Source organism: Parasteatoda tepidariorum, chromosome 7 (genome assembly GCF_043381705.1).
Source record: "Parasteatoda tepidariorum isolate YZ-2023 chromosome 7, CAS_Ptep_4.0, whole genome shotgun sequence".
NCBI classification, from domain to species: Eukaryota; Metazoa; Arthropoda; class Arachnida; order Araneae; family Theridiidae; genus Parasteatoda; species Parasteatoda tepidariorum.
The window spans coordinates 38145071-38161413 of record NC_092210.1 but is presented as its reverse complement, the minus strand read 5'-3'; the positions used below and the strand labels follow the sequence as shown (position 1 = coordinate 38161413).

Sequence of the window (16343 nt, the reverse complement as noted above, 5' to 3'; positions counted from 1 at the left end):
AAATTGAACTAAATGAATTGAACAAAATGCTTTGAAGCAAAACAAGATAAAAAAAACCTAAAAATCTATTAATGATGTTCAGTTAAAATGGAGGAGAAAAAATGCTGAAGGTTAATAAATGGACTCTTTACAAATGTAGTATTATCAATATTTAAAAACATATTACATTCATTAAAGCATGTAAATATTTTATGTTCGAAAAGGAGCTTTTAGTCTAAAAAAGTTTAAAAAGCCTCGATGAAACAAATCTTACAATTATACTAAGTAATACATATTCAGAAGTATTAGTTAAAAAATCTCAAACAACGTCGGTTTGATTGCTTTTGAGCAAATTTTATAATCAAACTAAACTTTTGTTTAATAATTTTTAAACAAAATTAATTTTTTAATACTTTAGTTAAAAGGTTATAAGCAACTAACTCAAAATGAGATTCAATTTGCTTCTTTTAGGTGTTCCGAATACGTCATCAAGTTATCTTGATTAGCTTCGCTATTAAATAAATGGGTGCTCGATTCGGAATGTGAACACTGGGTCACATGAATTAATTCGAAAATGTATTAAAACAATCGGGAAAAATTATGGTTATTACTGACTTATATCAGTCATCAAATCTTATTTCATTAATGCAACTTTTTTGAAATCTAAATCCATCATAAAGATTCTTAAATTGCTTGCAGCTATTTTATAGTGAAAAAAAAACAATTTTTTCCAACACATTAATTAGATTCATTATATTTATTTTATATAATAATATACTTAAATTAATGATACATTAGTCTTTACTTACTCAAACTGAAAGGAGGAGGATATTTTCCTCTTTAATTTTTCTTTTTTAAATTCTCTGCTTTCTGAAACGCATGTTTTTTTATAAATGGGAGAGAAATAATAACCAAAAGTTATGAAATTGTACATTGCACAGATTTTTTTCTATAATTACTACATTTCTATTCTAGTTAAGGAGAACATTTACACGATATTAAATGTAATTTTGATTATGTTGTTTAAACTCTTTACTAATTAACGTAGATTTCCAAATTTATCTAACGTCATCAAATATTTAATGACTACTAAGATTCATAAAAAACTTCTATTGATCGCTGAATAATTTCTCTCAAAGTGTGTTTATTCATTGATTTTGATCTTGTTTTTCTTCATCGGATTTTCAGTAATCCTTGAACGACTTTTTAAAGAATGTTGCTCGTGACCTAGTTCTCAAGGCTGACAGTTTGTAAAAGAATCATCTTAGAGAAATTTATTTGAGAAAATTTTTAAGCATGAGTGCAGAAATCGGTTCTATTTTGTAGTAAATATCCAGATTCAAACGGGAAATTTTAATCTCAATAATTAAGACATAGATGCCTCTTACTGAAATAAAAATTGAAATGTATGAGGCTTTTTCTTCATAAATTATATGGGAAATCGATATTGTATCTCCTTAGAGAAAAAAATACGATTGAATAAAGTCATGAAAATGTTAAATTAACAATTGAAATTTGAGTTTAATTCGTCCTTCACTTCTACTATTTTTAGGGGGAGAAATTTAACGGTAATTACGGTCGCAAAATTACGGTAAAATAAACGGCTATAGTCTGCCTATCCAATTAATTTTAAAGTTTATGATGAAGAGCATTTGTTATCTTTACGGTTTTGAAGCAGTTTTCAACTAGCATGGTCAAAAAGCCATGGACACAAAACTACATGGTTCTTTAACCATTTACAAGTAGCATGAAAATACTATACTTTATTGCGTCCACAATTAATTAAATTTATTCTGTTAACACTTGAATAAATTGTTATTTAACCATTTTTTGAGAATTTCTAATAGTGTATATTTAATGATAGTCAATACGAGGTAGATTAATTTTATTAATACTATCAATTTTGAAAAAAAGAACCCTTCTACATTATGTTTTATTTCCATGAATGAGGAATCCTTTTACTGACTAATCCCAATTAAAAGATTTCTTACAAATCATATTTTAATGAAATATATTCATGTTACTAAGATTTTGTACTTAAAATACGGCTTTAACCCTTTGACGCACATGGGATACTGGTGGGTTTTTTTATATATTTGTTTTGACGCTCTTATTACAAGCAAAAATAAATTTTTTTGCGTTTTAATTATAGAAAAAAATTCTCTCACAGTAACTAATAAATTTGTTAGATTGTTGTAATTAAACTTGGAATAAAATATAAAATTCAAAAAAGTTGCTTGAAGTTTTTTTTTTCATTCATCTTCAAACATTTATTAATTATCGATTTTGTAAATGAAAGAAATTTTAATGATTAATAACTATTTCTCTTAGATCTAAATAACTGCAAATGATTGCAAATTTGAGCAATTATTGTTTGGAAGCGAGCCGTTTTCGGAAGAATTTACCTTTAGAGAAGAAAAAGACACCGATGTTTCATGTTGCATTTCATTACCATAAATTATTAAAATGCTAAATAGAATGTATTTTATCCTTGTTTTGGACCTAAATCAACACAAAATAATGAGAAAAGTATGAAAATTATGTTTAATAAAAATTCTGCGGCAAAGGGTTAAGATTTGAAGGCTTTCTGACAACACCTGCAAAATGGGGTTGACAATGACCGACCCCTGTAACGTCCAGTTTTTTTTTCTTTAAGTCTGTGGGTACACATAGCTTAAAGGTTATCGCATAAATTCTTCTGCCAAATTCATTTTTACATGTGACAAAGGCCCAAATCTCTCCTTTAATACTTCAGAGACTTATTACAGACCCTTAAAAATAGTTATTCAGAATCTATATTCCTTTCAATTTCGAAATCTATATTTTTTACAGTTTCAAGTTCCATATAGAACTAAGCATCGTTTCCCATTTGATGTGCTTGAACCTCATAACCCTTTAATCTCTAACTGAAACAGCTATCATACTTTCATGTTATTCCTGCGCAGCTAAGATGTGAGACGGGAATACTTACGAGACAGTTGGCCTCCATATTTGTATTAATTGTTCTGTCCTATATTTGTTTAATAAATGATTCGTTAAATTAGTTATGGTCGTTACCTTTCCCTTTGGTATTCCTTAAAACCGAATTCAGTTATTTCAGCATTTTTATATTTCCAATAGTTTATATTTCCTTTAAGACGACCTACTTTTAGTTGCTAAAAAATTCCATCTGCTTTAAACAGAAAAACAATAGTTATGTTTCTAAATGAGATTTTTAAAGCTTAAACTTAATTCAAATTTTATTGCTCACATACTTAAAATGAGGAATGTCACTGTCGACATTAGAACATTCTTCGATGAACTGTTCGAGTGGAATAAGTGAAAAATGAAATAGAATTTTCTGATTGATTAAACATTGGTCATTGCTTAAAATTTAACTACAAGCAATTACATTTTTTAATTATTTTAAAAATAACATCAGTGATAATTATTAGCTTATAGCTCTATTCGATCAAAAAATTTGTTTATTGCACCTATTTAAATATTTTATATTCGCTATGTCAGATAAATTCAATCAACAACATTACGCGTAGTAAGCGTGATCTATCCCCGTGCGAAGAACGAGTATACAGCCAGTTAAAAATAAATAATAATCCGCTTCTGTCTATAAAAGATATTAGTCCTTATTGAATGATGCTAAGACTGTATTTTTTATTTCCCCTTTTTACCCTGTAATTTGAGCCCAATCCAGAAAACAAAGGAACTCATGGATCAAGTATTTGGAGAAATTTGCCTTCAAAGAACTTTTATAGTGGAACTTACCCGCATCAGCGTTATATGAAAAAGAAAACCGCGAAAACCTCTCACGATTAGCCTCACTGTAAGAGGACCATGATGGATCCCCGGAGCGCACAGTGGGTGAAGTTCGTTTCAACCAGACATCGCTGGGATTCGAACCCGACCTAGGTGGACATCGAGGTGAGTGCTTTATCCCCTGAGTCAACACGACTGTTGAAAAATGACATAGAGAAATATTTTGCTGCAATTTCTGTTGAAGATCAAAAGGGCAGAATGTTTCATACCCATTTTTCACTAAAATGGCTTGTATCGCCTTTTGTTGCACTTTAAAGAATGCAAAATTTTAACAAATCAGCATCGCAGAAAATCAGCTCTTCCTGAGAGTTATTACACAATTAAGATGTGTCACGTTTTAGATAGACACTTCCTGTTCGCGTGCTTCCCAGTTATTTTTAAGGATCACTTTCATGGATATAAATCATATTTTCCTTTGATTTTCAATTATTAATTTAATTTCCGATTGCAAGCATTACATTTTAAAGATATTGGTAAGTAAGAGGTTCGAGGCGAAATCAAAGCTAGTCCAATTTTTTGTTTTTAATTTTAAATCCTTTTTGAATATGAACAATGCGGCTTTGAAAGGAGCAAGAACCGAACACAAATATGCTTGATCCTTTTTGTGTGGTAAATAGTGTAGGGAACAAACAGCCAATTAACTTTTAAAATTTTTATTTGGCTCTTTCCAAATATTTGTGATTATAGACTTCTTTGTTCTCGCATTGTGCCCCTTAATTCTCTAATAAACTTATTGATAACTAAATGTTGACCATTGATAATCGATGATTTACGGATCATCATCGTTATTAAACTCATTTATCTGAAACTATGCTGTATGTAACCATAGACTTTAGATGAAAAATATTTGATCAGAAGTGATGTGAACCTGAAAGAAATTAGAGACCCTTGATCAGAATAATTTCAATGATCAAGAATTACGACAACATGAAAGCAGCCGTAGACCCTGGATCAAAATATACTCATTGATCAAAATGGATGTCCACCTGAAATTAATCTTTGTCAGGATTAAATTCATTGATCAAAATTAATGACAATTTAAAAGATATGATAGATCCTTGATATGAATAAATTAATTGATCAAATATATCTTCCTAAAAACAATCATAGGCCCTTAATGTAATTAAATTACTGATCAGAAATTATGTAAATTATGCCAATCTAAAAGCTATCGTAGACTCTTGATCACAATAAATTTATTGCCCAAGAATTATGCCATAATGCATCATTAAACCCTTGATCATAAGAAATTCAATGATCAGAAAAGATGCCAACCTGACAGCAAATCATTAAATGAATCATCGATAATTCTTCTGATAAAGCATGCAACTTCGATAACAATCATGTTGCGATTTCGATGATTACGTATTTAATTTTACAGCTTTCAGCAATTTTCTAATAAACCTTCAAAAGCATAGATGTGTTAAGTTTGAGATCAGCAAAAAATAAAAGCAATTACATTTAGAGATAAAACACTTACCCAAATGATCCGGCAGGGGCTTCAATTCTTTCATTTTTTATCGATTCCTTTTTGTTACCTAAAATTGCAAAAAAAAAATATTTAATAAACATATAACGCTAATCAAAAAATTGTATTCGTAAATTAAAAATCCAGTGTTCTTGAGGTATTAACTAGGTCTTCTTAATGGTTAATCTTAGAAATAGGTCCTCAAAAAAGTAGAAAATATTCCTTGGACAGGTAAAGAAAAGTATATATCGTTTATTACATGGCTAGTGAGAGTTTAAGCATTTTATGTATTTAAATTTTTGACATTTTTATTTTCCTGTAAATTATAAATAAATAACATGGATGTGATCATTTTTGTTGAAAATGTTCAAGACATTAAACAGATACTGAAATTGAATCCATAATGTTGCAGGCTGTACTTATTGTGCACAATAAAAACAGATTTTAAATTTATATATGGCAAAATTATGAATGTTGGACTAAACAAAATAGTGGCTTTTTATATTGATCTAAGCTCAAAAGAGAGAAGTCCATTTAGACTGAAACGTTATTTGATGAAAACGCTAGGGTGTGTTTCATATCTCTTTAATTTTGTTCCCAGTTCATAATTTTTCATTGTAATTATCAAAGCATAAAATATACAGGGTGTCCAAAAAGAATGAAAATTGTCAAATGCCTTGAGAAATACGCATCGGAATAGAAATCAAAAAATACACCTGTAAAAATGTGTTTAGATGCATTCAGGCATATCAAGCTTGACGAATTATATAGAACTTCACCCATTGGATGAGGGAGGAACAGCACCAAAATCGTAAACAGATTTTCTTCCTTGTTTTTAGATATTTGGATTATCCAGATAAAAGTAAACGAGATCAAATATGGCACTGAATTCACAAGATACAAAAGGTGTACAAATTGTTTGTTGGATCAAAAAAAAATATGTGTTTGATATTTAGAAAAACCAAACTCAAATTCTCTCCAACTAACTCAAATTCTTTCCACGTGTTAAGGGTCAGGCAGGGCCTAGTTTTGGGATGAATTGGTTTCTCTTCTTATAGTTTTCAAAATATGTGTGGTTTAAANACCATAAATTATTAAAATGCTAAATAGAATGTATTTTATCCTTGTTTTGGACCTAAATCAACACAAAATAATGAGAAAAGTATGAAAATTATGTTTAATAAAAATTCTGCGGCAAAGGGTTAAGATTTGAAGGCTTTCTGACAACACCTGCAAAATGGGGTTGACAATGACCGACCCCTGTAACGTCCAGTTTTTTTTTCTTTAAGTCTGTGGGTACACATAGCTTAAAGGTTATCGCATAAATTCTTCTGCCAAATTCATTTTTGCATGTGACAAAGGCCTAAATCTCTCCTTTAATACTTCGGAGACTTATTACAGACCCTTAAAAATAGTTATTAAGAATCTATATTCCTTTCAATTTCGAAATCTATATTTTTTACAGTTTCAAGTTCCATATAGAACTAAGCATCGTTTCCCATTTGATGTGCTTGAACCTCATAACCCTTTAATCTCTAACTGAAACAGCTATCATACTTTCATGTTATTCCTGCGCAGCTAAGATGTGAGACGGGAATACTTACGAGACAGTTGGCCTCCATATTTGTATTAATTGTTCTGTCCTATATTTGTTTAATAAATGATTCGTTAAATTAGTTATGGTCGTTACCTTTTCCTTTGGTATTCCTTAAAACCGAATTCAGTTATTTGAGCATTTTTATATTCCCAATAGTTTATATTTCCTTTAAGACGACCTACTTTTAGTTGCTGAAAAATTACATCTGCTTTAAACAGACAAAAAAATAGTTATGTTCCTAAATGAGATTTTTAAAACTTTAACTTAATTAAAATTTTATTGCTCACATCCTTAAAATGAGGAAGGTCCCTGTCGACATTAGAACATTCTTCGATGAACTGTTCGAGTGGAATGAGTGAAAAATGAAATGGAATTTTCTGATTGATTAAACGTTGGTCATTGCTTAAAATTTAACTACAGACGATTAAATTTTTAACGTATTTTAAAAATAACATCAGTGATAATTATTAGCTTATAGCTCTATTCGATCGAAAAATTTGTTTATTGCACCTATTTAAATATTTAATTATTTTATATTCGCTATGTCAGATAAATTCAATCAACAACATTACATTGTTGTAAGCGTTATCTATCCCCGTGCGAAGAACGGGTATACAGCTAGTTAAAAATAAATAATAATACACTTCTATCTGTAGAAGATATTAGTTCTTATTGAATGATGCTAAGACTGTATTTTTTATTTCCCCTATTTACCCTGTAATTTGAGTCCAATCAAAGGAACTCCTGGATCAAGTATAGGGAGAAATTTGCCTTCAAAGAACTTTTATAGTGGAACTTATACGCATCAGCGCTGTACGAAAAAGAGAACCACGAAAACCTCCCACAATTAGCCTCACTGTAAGAGAAGTCCAATCCATGATGGTTCCACGGTGAGCACAGTGGACGAAGTTCGTTTCAACCAGACATCGCTGGGATTTGAACCCGACCGAAGTGGACATCGAGGGGAGTGCTTTATCCCCTGAGTCAACACCTGTTAACATAGCGGTGATCTTACGGTGATTTCTGTTGAAGATCAAAAGGGAAGAATGTTTTATGCCCATTTTTCACAAAAATGGATTGTATCACCTTTCGTTGCAGTATAAAGAATGCAAAATTTTATCAAAGCAGCATCGTAGAAAATCAGTTCTTCCTGAGAGTTATTACACAATTAAGATGGGTCACGTTTTAGAAAAACAGTTCCTGCTCTCGTGCTTCCCTAGTTATTTTTCAGGATCACTTTCATGGATATAAATCAAATTTTCCTTTGATTTTCCTTTAATTTAATTTCCGATTACAAGTATTACATTTTAAGGATACTGGTAAGTGAAAGGTTCGAGGCAAAATCAAAGCTAGTCCAATTTTTTGTTTTTAATTTTAAATCCTTTTTGAATATGAACAATGCTGCTTTGTAAGGAGTAAAAACCGAACACAAATATGGGTTGATCCTTTTTTTGTGTGGCAAATAGTCTAAGGAACAACAGCGAATTAACTGTCAAAATTTTTATTTGGCTCTTTCAAATTATTTGTGATTATAGACTTCTTTTATCTTGCATTGAGCCCTTTAATTTTCTAATAAACTCACAGTGATTACTCGATGTTGACCATTGATAATCGATGATTTACGGATCATCATCGTTGTTCAACTAATTTATCTGAAACTATGCAAATCTCTACGTAACCATAGACTTTAGATGAAAAATATTTGATCAGAAGAGATGTGAACCTGAGAGAAATTTGAGATCCTTGATCGGAATAATTTCAATGATCAAGAATGACGACAACATGAAAGTAACCATAGACCATAGATCAAAATATACTCATTGATCAAAATTGATGTCCAGCTGAAATTAATTTTTGTTATGATTAAATTCATTGATCAAAATAAATGACAATCTAAAAGATATGATAGATCCTTGATAAGAATAAATTCATTAATCAAATATATCTTCCTAAAAACAATCATAGACCCTTAATGTAATTAAATTACTGATCAGAAATTATGCCAATCTGAAAGCTATCGTTGACTTTTGATCACAAATCAAATTCATTGCCCATGAATTATGTCGAACAAAATGCATCGTAAACCCTTGATCATAAGAAATTCACTAAATTACTAAATGAATCATCGATAATTCTATTGATAAATTATGCAACCTCGATAACAATCATGTTGTGATTTCGATGATTACGTATTTAAGTTTACAGCTATCAGCAATTTTCGAATAAACGCTCAAAAGCATAGATGTGTTAAGTTTGAAATCAGCAAAAAATAAAAGCAATTACATTTAGAAATAAAACACTTACCCAAATGATCTGGCAGAGGCTTCAATTCTTTCATTTTTTATCGATTCCTTTGTTACCTAAAATTACAAAAAAAAATTATTTAATAAACATTAAACACTAATCAAAAAATTTTATCCGTAAATTAAAAATTCAGTCTTCTTGAAGTATTAACTAGGTCTTCCTAATAGTTTATCTTAGAAATAGGTCTTTAAAAAGGTAGAAAATATTTTTTGGACTGGTAGAGAGAAGCATATATCGTTTATTACATGATTAGTGAGAGTTCAAGCATTTCATGTATTTAAATTTTTGAAATTTTTATTTTCTTGTAAATTATAAATTACATGAATGTGTAGCTGATGTGATCGTTTTTGTTGAAAATGTTCAAGACATTAAACAGATACAATTGAATCCATAATGTTGCAGGCTGTACTTATTTTGTAAAATAAAATCAGATTTTAAATTTATGTAAGAAATGGCAAAATTATGAGTGTTGGACAAAACAAAATAGTGGTTTTTTAAATTGATTTAAGCTCAAAAGAGAAAAATCCATTTAGACTAAAACGTTATTTGCTGAAAACGATAGTGTGTGTTTCATATCTGTTTAATTTTGTTTCAAGTCTATAATTTTCCATTGTAATTATCAGAGCATAAAATACACAGGGTGTCCAAAAAGAATGAAAATTGTCAACTCCCTTGAGAAATACACATCGGAACAGAAATCTAAAAATACACCTGTAAAAATGTGTTTAAATGCATTCAGGCATATCAAGCTTGGCGAATTATGTAGAACTTCACCCATTGGGAGTGGGAGGAATAGCACCAAAATTGTAAACAGATTTTCTTCTTTGTTTTTACATATTTGGATTATCTCCAGATAAAAGTAAACGAGATCAAATATGACATTGAATTCACAAGATACAAAAGCTGTACAAATTGTTAGTCGGATAAAAAAAAATTTGATATTTAAAAAAACCAAACTCAAATTCTGTCCAACTAACTCAGATTCTTCCCACGTGTTATGGCTCAAGCAGGGCCTAGTTTTGGGACGAATTGGTTTCTCCTGTTACGGTTTTCAAAATATGTGCGGTTTAAAAAAAATTCCTAACTAATGCGTGATTTTCCTTTCTTTTTTTAATTTTCTTTTCAAATGTGCCAATAAAGTTTAATTTCCTAATTGAATTAATTTTCTAAATTAACAATTATTTTAAATTTTTTATTACAGTGAACCAAGAAAAATATTAGGTATTTTTAGCTTGCCGTCAACCAAAAAAGTTATATAGAACACTGAATTGATGTTTTTATGAACCAAGCTTCTTTAGCATTGTTTGCATTTTTTTTTTTTTTGGTACACCGCACAAAAATGTCTAGCATTAATAATTGTAACGCACCTAAATATAAAGGATATAACTGTAGCGTATGTTTCAATTTTATGCTGCTTAAAATATTCGAAGTAGAAATATCTCTTTCGATTTGCTGTACAACTTAATGGCTTCCTTCATAAGCATTCAGAATTGATGTCTTGATGCATAATAGATGAGTTGTTGTCCAAAGTGAAAGTATAATTCAGCTTATCAATTGACTTCTTTCCTTAAAATATAGGTGAGTTTTTACTACAATTTCAATATATATTTAAAAAAAATTTAAAACCTTTCATTGAAACTGTGCCAAAGTTCAAATTCATATGACAACAGATCACATGAAGCTAAGGTGATGTAATCTGACATGTTGGCTTCTTGGAGAGAAAAACTGTTCGTATTTAATCGAGTATGTAGGATAAAAAAGCGCCAAGGGCACTGCCTGTTTTGTTATGGAAGCTAGGTCACATTATATATGCATTGGCAATTATAAGGAGATTTTAAATGGTCACAGTTAAATAACTCAATTATTATTGCTTTTTGCTAAAATAATTTTCTTAAAATTAATTTCTTCCTGTCAATTATTGTATGTTCCTCGAAAGAAATACATTGTTATCTCCATAGTTCAAAAGCTACAGGCAATGTTGTGAAAAACTCCATTTGCAACAATGATGACATATTTTTACACCAAGCTGTTCCTTTAATATTGTTTGCAAGCAGTTTCTTTAAATATTTCTGAATTTCTGTTGGACGACAGTACAATACGCAGAAGCAGTCCATTGCTTATATGACAACACTTTTAAAAACGCCATTATTTCAAAATTTGAAAATGCAGTTTTCGTTTTCATTATATCGAGCAAACCCTTTCAATATAAGATCAGAAAAAATTTAAAATGTACAATTTAAGGACAGAAGAACCGGAATCCACTACATTGTGCCAAGTAAAGTAAGCCTCCGTGTAAGCTGATAAAATGATGCTATGTACTTAGTCTGAAGACAAATTAAGAATTAATGTAAAAAAGAGACTACTTTGGTGTCTAGACCACGTAGGTTCAGTTTATCTTAAGATGGCAAACCCCTATTGCAACCATGGATTTATTTCTATATCTTTTCAGGGGTGAAATAATGGAAAATTATGACAGATCATTAAAATTATCCAGTCTTTCTTCTTCTGCATTTCATTTTTTTAAAAATTAATTTCAAAAAATGAAGAATAATGCTATAATTTTATAAGATTAACTTAATTTTTAACTTACTTTTCATTTGTTTTATGCATAATAAACCATAATGGTATAATAAATTTGAAAAAAAATATTATATCAGTTGCAACGATCTGAGCAGTTTTTGTCACCTACTTGTGTACACTTTTTACATTGCTACCTACTGATTATCTAAACAAAAAATATACTTTTTCCAGTGCATACTTTTAGGCTGAATCGAACAAGATCAAACATGGGTCGATGGGGTTAACAATTCAAAGGTTAAAGCTTTATGTACAAAAAGTAAAATTTTTTTATTTGTACCTATTTATGCATCTTAAATTGCTATGCAGATTAAGGTATTAATTCCTATGCTTTTTACGTTTAACCGAATGAAAATGTGCTAAAAGTATTACTATTGGTTAGTACTTCGTAAGGCTAAATGAAAGATTAAAAAAATGAAAAATACAAATTACATAACCCAGATAGCCATAAGATAGCAATATCAAAAACGTATGTAAATACATGACAAATGTAGTACTTTTTACACAAAAAAAAAATCATCGCAAATTAGAATAGTTCGTCTCATTGACTCATGTTTTGTCTTTTTCTATTCAGTGTGAAATTAGATCGAAAACAATGCATTATGAATAATGTCAGATTCATGAATAGGTACAAATACAATATTTTGCTTTATGTACAAAAAGTCTTTAACTTCTAAACTATTAATCTCATCGTCTAAGGATGGATCTTTTTCGATTCAGCATTGAAACTTACAACTAAAACAGCACCTCATATGTCTTAGCAGCATATAAGTTTTATCCCCGCTTCCTACTCTTTATTCTTCTTTCTTCAAAATCCAAAGTGGAAGACCTTTTTACCACTTACTACGAAGAGGGTACATATGAGTTATCTGCATATTTAATTTTTTTGTCTTCGAAGGTCTAGATTTTGCCAATTTTTGAGCGTTACTGACATGAAATATATCAGGGCTATGGAGTTGGAGTCAAAATAAATTTTTCTGAAGTCGAAAAAATTTGCTCGACTTCGACTCCTGGTTCTTAAAAAATTAAATTATTAGGTTAAAAAAAAAGAAGAGGTTTTTGACATTATGAACCTGTAATTATTTGAGCAAAAATATTTCCTAAATGATTACGACAGTTAACGAAATTATGACATATCACATACTTCATTTAACACATTTAAACGTTTTTGAACCAAAGTTTGTTTTAACTATTGGAGAAAAAAACAGAAAAATACTTTAACTATTGAAAAACCGATATTAATAAAGAAATTAATTATTTTTTGATTCATTAATTTCAAAAACAGTATTTTTTTTAACTACTAGGTAAAAATTAAAGAGATAAACATCTGACATAATGTACAATTTCTCGTGTTCCTAGTAAATTATTATGACTTATGCTCCTTGACATATAACATGTTTATCTATGTACGAGTATGCGGGACATAAATATTTAGCTTAACTTTATAATAGTTCTGCGATAATTTCAGTATTTAAATTCAATATTTGGAATTTATTATAATTAAATATTCATTTAAAATTAAATAAATAATAAAAAATTAACCAGTATTAATAATCTTAAAATTTATTTATTTCATACTTATGTTATACTAATTATTAATAATTTATTAATAACATATTAATCAATATTGATTAAATGTAATTAAATATTCATAATTTAAAAATTTATTTCATTAATAGTTATTTTACAATATAAAATGTTATCTTAAATAAAATACCTTTAGCTCTAATAGCTCATAAGAAATAAGGCATTAATAAATGGAAATATATAGTTTTTAAGAATAAGTCGGAGTTGGCGACTCGTAGTCGAGCTCTTAGAAAAGTTAGGAATCTGAGTCGAACATTTAACTACAGACTCCTCGACTCAGAAATATCTTCTAAGGAACTTAAAGAATAACTTCTAAGGTATATATGAGGTATATTCTATTTAAATACATTATGACTCAGAAGTTATTGACTTAGTTAGAATTTTGCTCTGTGAGTTAAGCCCGAATTAGGTGATTTTAAAATATACATGACTTATGATTTTCAGCTTAGGTGTAAAAATATTTATAATAAAATTGCTTTCGAGTATACAAAGATTTAATTTTTTTAAATGGCTTTATCCTCTCTCTTGGTTTGGACAAAAGATTAATACATGGGGTAACTAAGCATTAGAGCTACTTAGAGAAGACTTAGAGTTACCAACCTTGTTATAGTTATAATTTGTTTTGCTCTATGAGTTCAATGATTTTAAGATAGTACAACTGAATTTTGATTTTCAGTTTAGATACAAAAATATTTATAATAAAATTGCTTCGAGTATACAAAGATTTGATTTTATAAATTATTAGATTCTGTCACTTTATCCTCTCTTGATTTAGGCTAAAGATAAGGATTTGTAGACAAATACCCTAAACTAAAATATTATGGAATTTATCCAAACTTATCGAGTAGCTAAATTTAAACCCAATAAGTTGCTAAATTTCGCTTCCTTTTTTGTCTATGGTTAATAAAATAAAATCGGATCTGAAAAATGGCACGTTACAAATGAAACGAACATTTTATAAAAAAAGAAGTCTGGAGGTATTTTAATGACAGTTATAGCATAATAACATTCGGAAACAAAATCCAGCTTTTACTATTGATGAGCATTGCTAATAAAATTTAACCATTGGTACACTACTATTTCATATTTTATATTATAGCCGATGTTGAACAGCCAATACGATTCTGAGCTTACGACTATTAATGCTCAACTTCGCAGACTTGTGATTTTGAACCCAACCCAGAAGACGAGGTAACTCCTGGATTAAGCATCGGGACAAACTTGTAGGACTTTGTAAACCTCCTACAGTTTGACCGACAGCAAAGAGATTTTAACCTATGATCTGTCTAGCACTGAGAATACTTTACATCGACACTGTGGTCGGTACGAACTGGATCAGAATTTGCACCTATCATCCACCGCTCGGATTCTAACCTGGATCACCTCATTATGAGGCGGATGTTCTGATAATAACTTTAGATCAATGACACTACTTTTGATAACTTTATATAAAAAATAAATAAATAAAAATAAAAAAAATTAAAAAAAAGGCTATTCCTTCAGTAATACACCAAAATATTAAATTTTCATGAAATTTAAATGTTTTATACAGTGAGATTAAATGCAATTATTTTAATATCAATCTAAATTCTTCAATAATTGCTAATTTATCAAATAATGCAAAGTAGTCTAACTTAATCAGCTAACGACTTTAATAATTTTAAATTATTCATTATAATAATTATGCAATATAATAATTATGTATTATAATAATAATTTTAAATTATTTATTTGGGAATCGATAATTTTTTTTAAAAAAATTACATTTCACATTTTTAAAATTTTATAATTGAAATTATTTTGACAGACATGATACAGATACCTGAAGGCATGTCAGAGATATATTTTAAGATGTATCAGAAAGCTATACAGAATAGAAATATACGAATTATTGAAGTAAAATGTACATCAAATATTAAAAAGTCAATTGTATACTATTTTATTAAAAAAATGAATAGAATTCAGAAATTTCACATTAGTAATTATAATTCAGTAATTGAAATAAACTGTAACTAAAGTTTTAATTGGCTAATTCATTATAGCAATAAGATAGCTAAAATATATTTTATTAATTATTAGTAGCTATAAATTCTAAATTTAGAAGAAAAAAAAAGAAATAAGTAATTATAAAAATAAATCAAAATAACTAAATGTAACAATAAAAAAACACACACGTAAAATACGAACATACAAAAGCATTTCGCGAAATATTTTAGAATTTCAGAACTTATGTTATATAACAAAATATTTGCTCCTTTTATTTATCAATCATTAAAATTAAAGATCATTTACATCCAATAACATAGAACATAGCTAAAAATTTTGAAGGAAAAAAAGAAACAGAATAGGAATCATTAAAAAGTAAAACAAAATATTGTAAGTAAGAAAAAAAGTGAAAAAGCTGAATAAAGTTTATTTACCTGCTCAAAATTTCTCACAGAACTTCGGAAACAGTCATCTAAACTCTAAATTTTCAGGTGTGGTAAACATAAAAAATCATATTTCATTGCCCTCACCTCAATACAAACGTTTTACATTAATTACAAAATTGTAATCGATTTACATAGTACTAACAAATAGCTATGACAAGATTAATAACAGAACCAGTAAATTGACGAACACTCCGATTTTGGTATCTCCACACGTCAACATAGAATCCACATTGAAAAAAAGTACCTGTAGAGGCCGGAATGATTCTTCGCTGTGATTGGTTAAGCTGACTTGTTAGTAAAAATGATTGGAAACCTGTCCTTCATAAAAATTAGATGCAAAGAGGAGAGGAGGAGGTGAAGTTTGTGTTTACTGCCATGGAATGCTTCGATCAAACCGGTTTTTTGGTTCCTGTTTCAAAGCCGAAACCTTTTCCATCTTTATTTTCTATCTCGTTGTGGAATATTTACCTGTCGAGAATTTGGCGTGCCACAAAACGAAGCTTTTCACCAGTTTGGCTTCGTTTCCCAAAAACGTGAGATTTAGAGAGAAAAAATTTCAAGCTCTTTCTTTTCATTTATTGAATAA

At 29.1% G+C, this 16343-nt stretch overlaps 1 protein-coding gene across 7 annotated transcripts in view; it reads right to left on the bottom strand.

Annotated features, from left to right (window-relative positions):
• LOC107455611 (ATP-binding cassette sub-family G member 5) overlaps positions 1-16343 on the bottom strand; it is a 67843-nt gene that overhangs the window by 44337 nt on the left and 7163 nt on the right. For 2 of the 7 annotated variants that reach the window (XM_071183296.1, XM_043054685.2), the window contains exon 2: positions 5273-5330. In XM_071183296.1, the coding sequence (XP_071039397.1) occupies positions 5273-5306 (34 nt within the window). In that variant the 5' untranslated portion in view covers positions 5307-5330. Of the gene's footprint in view, positions 1-5272; positions 5331-9161; positions 9218-15745; positions 16176-16343 lie in introns of those variants that run through there. The other 5 variants (XM_071183295.1, XM_043054646.2, XM_043054604.2 and 2 more) reach the window with 5 other exon arrangements.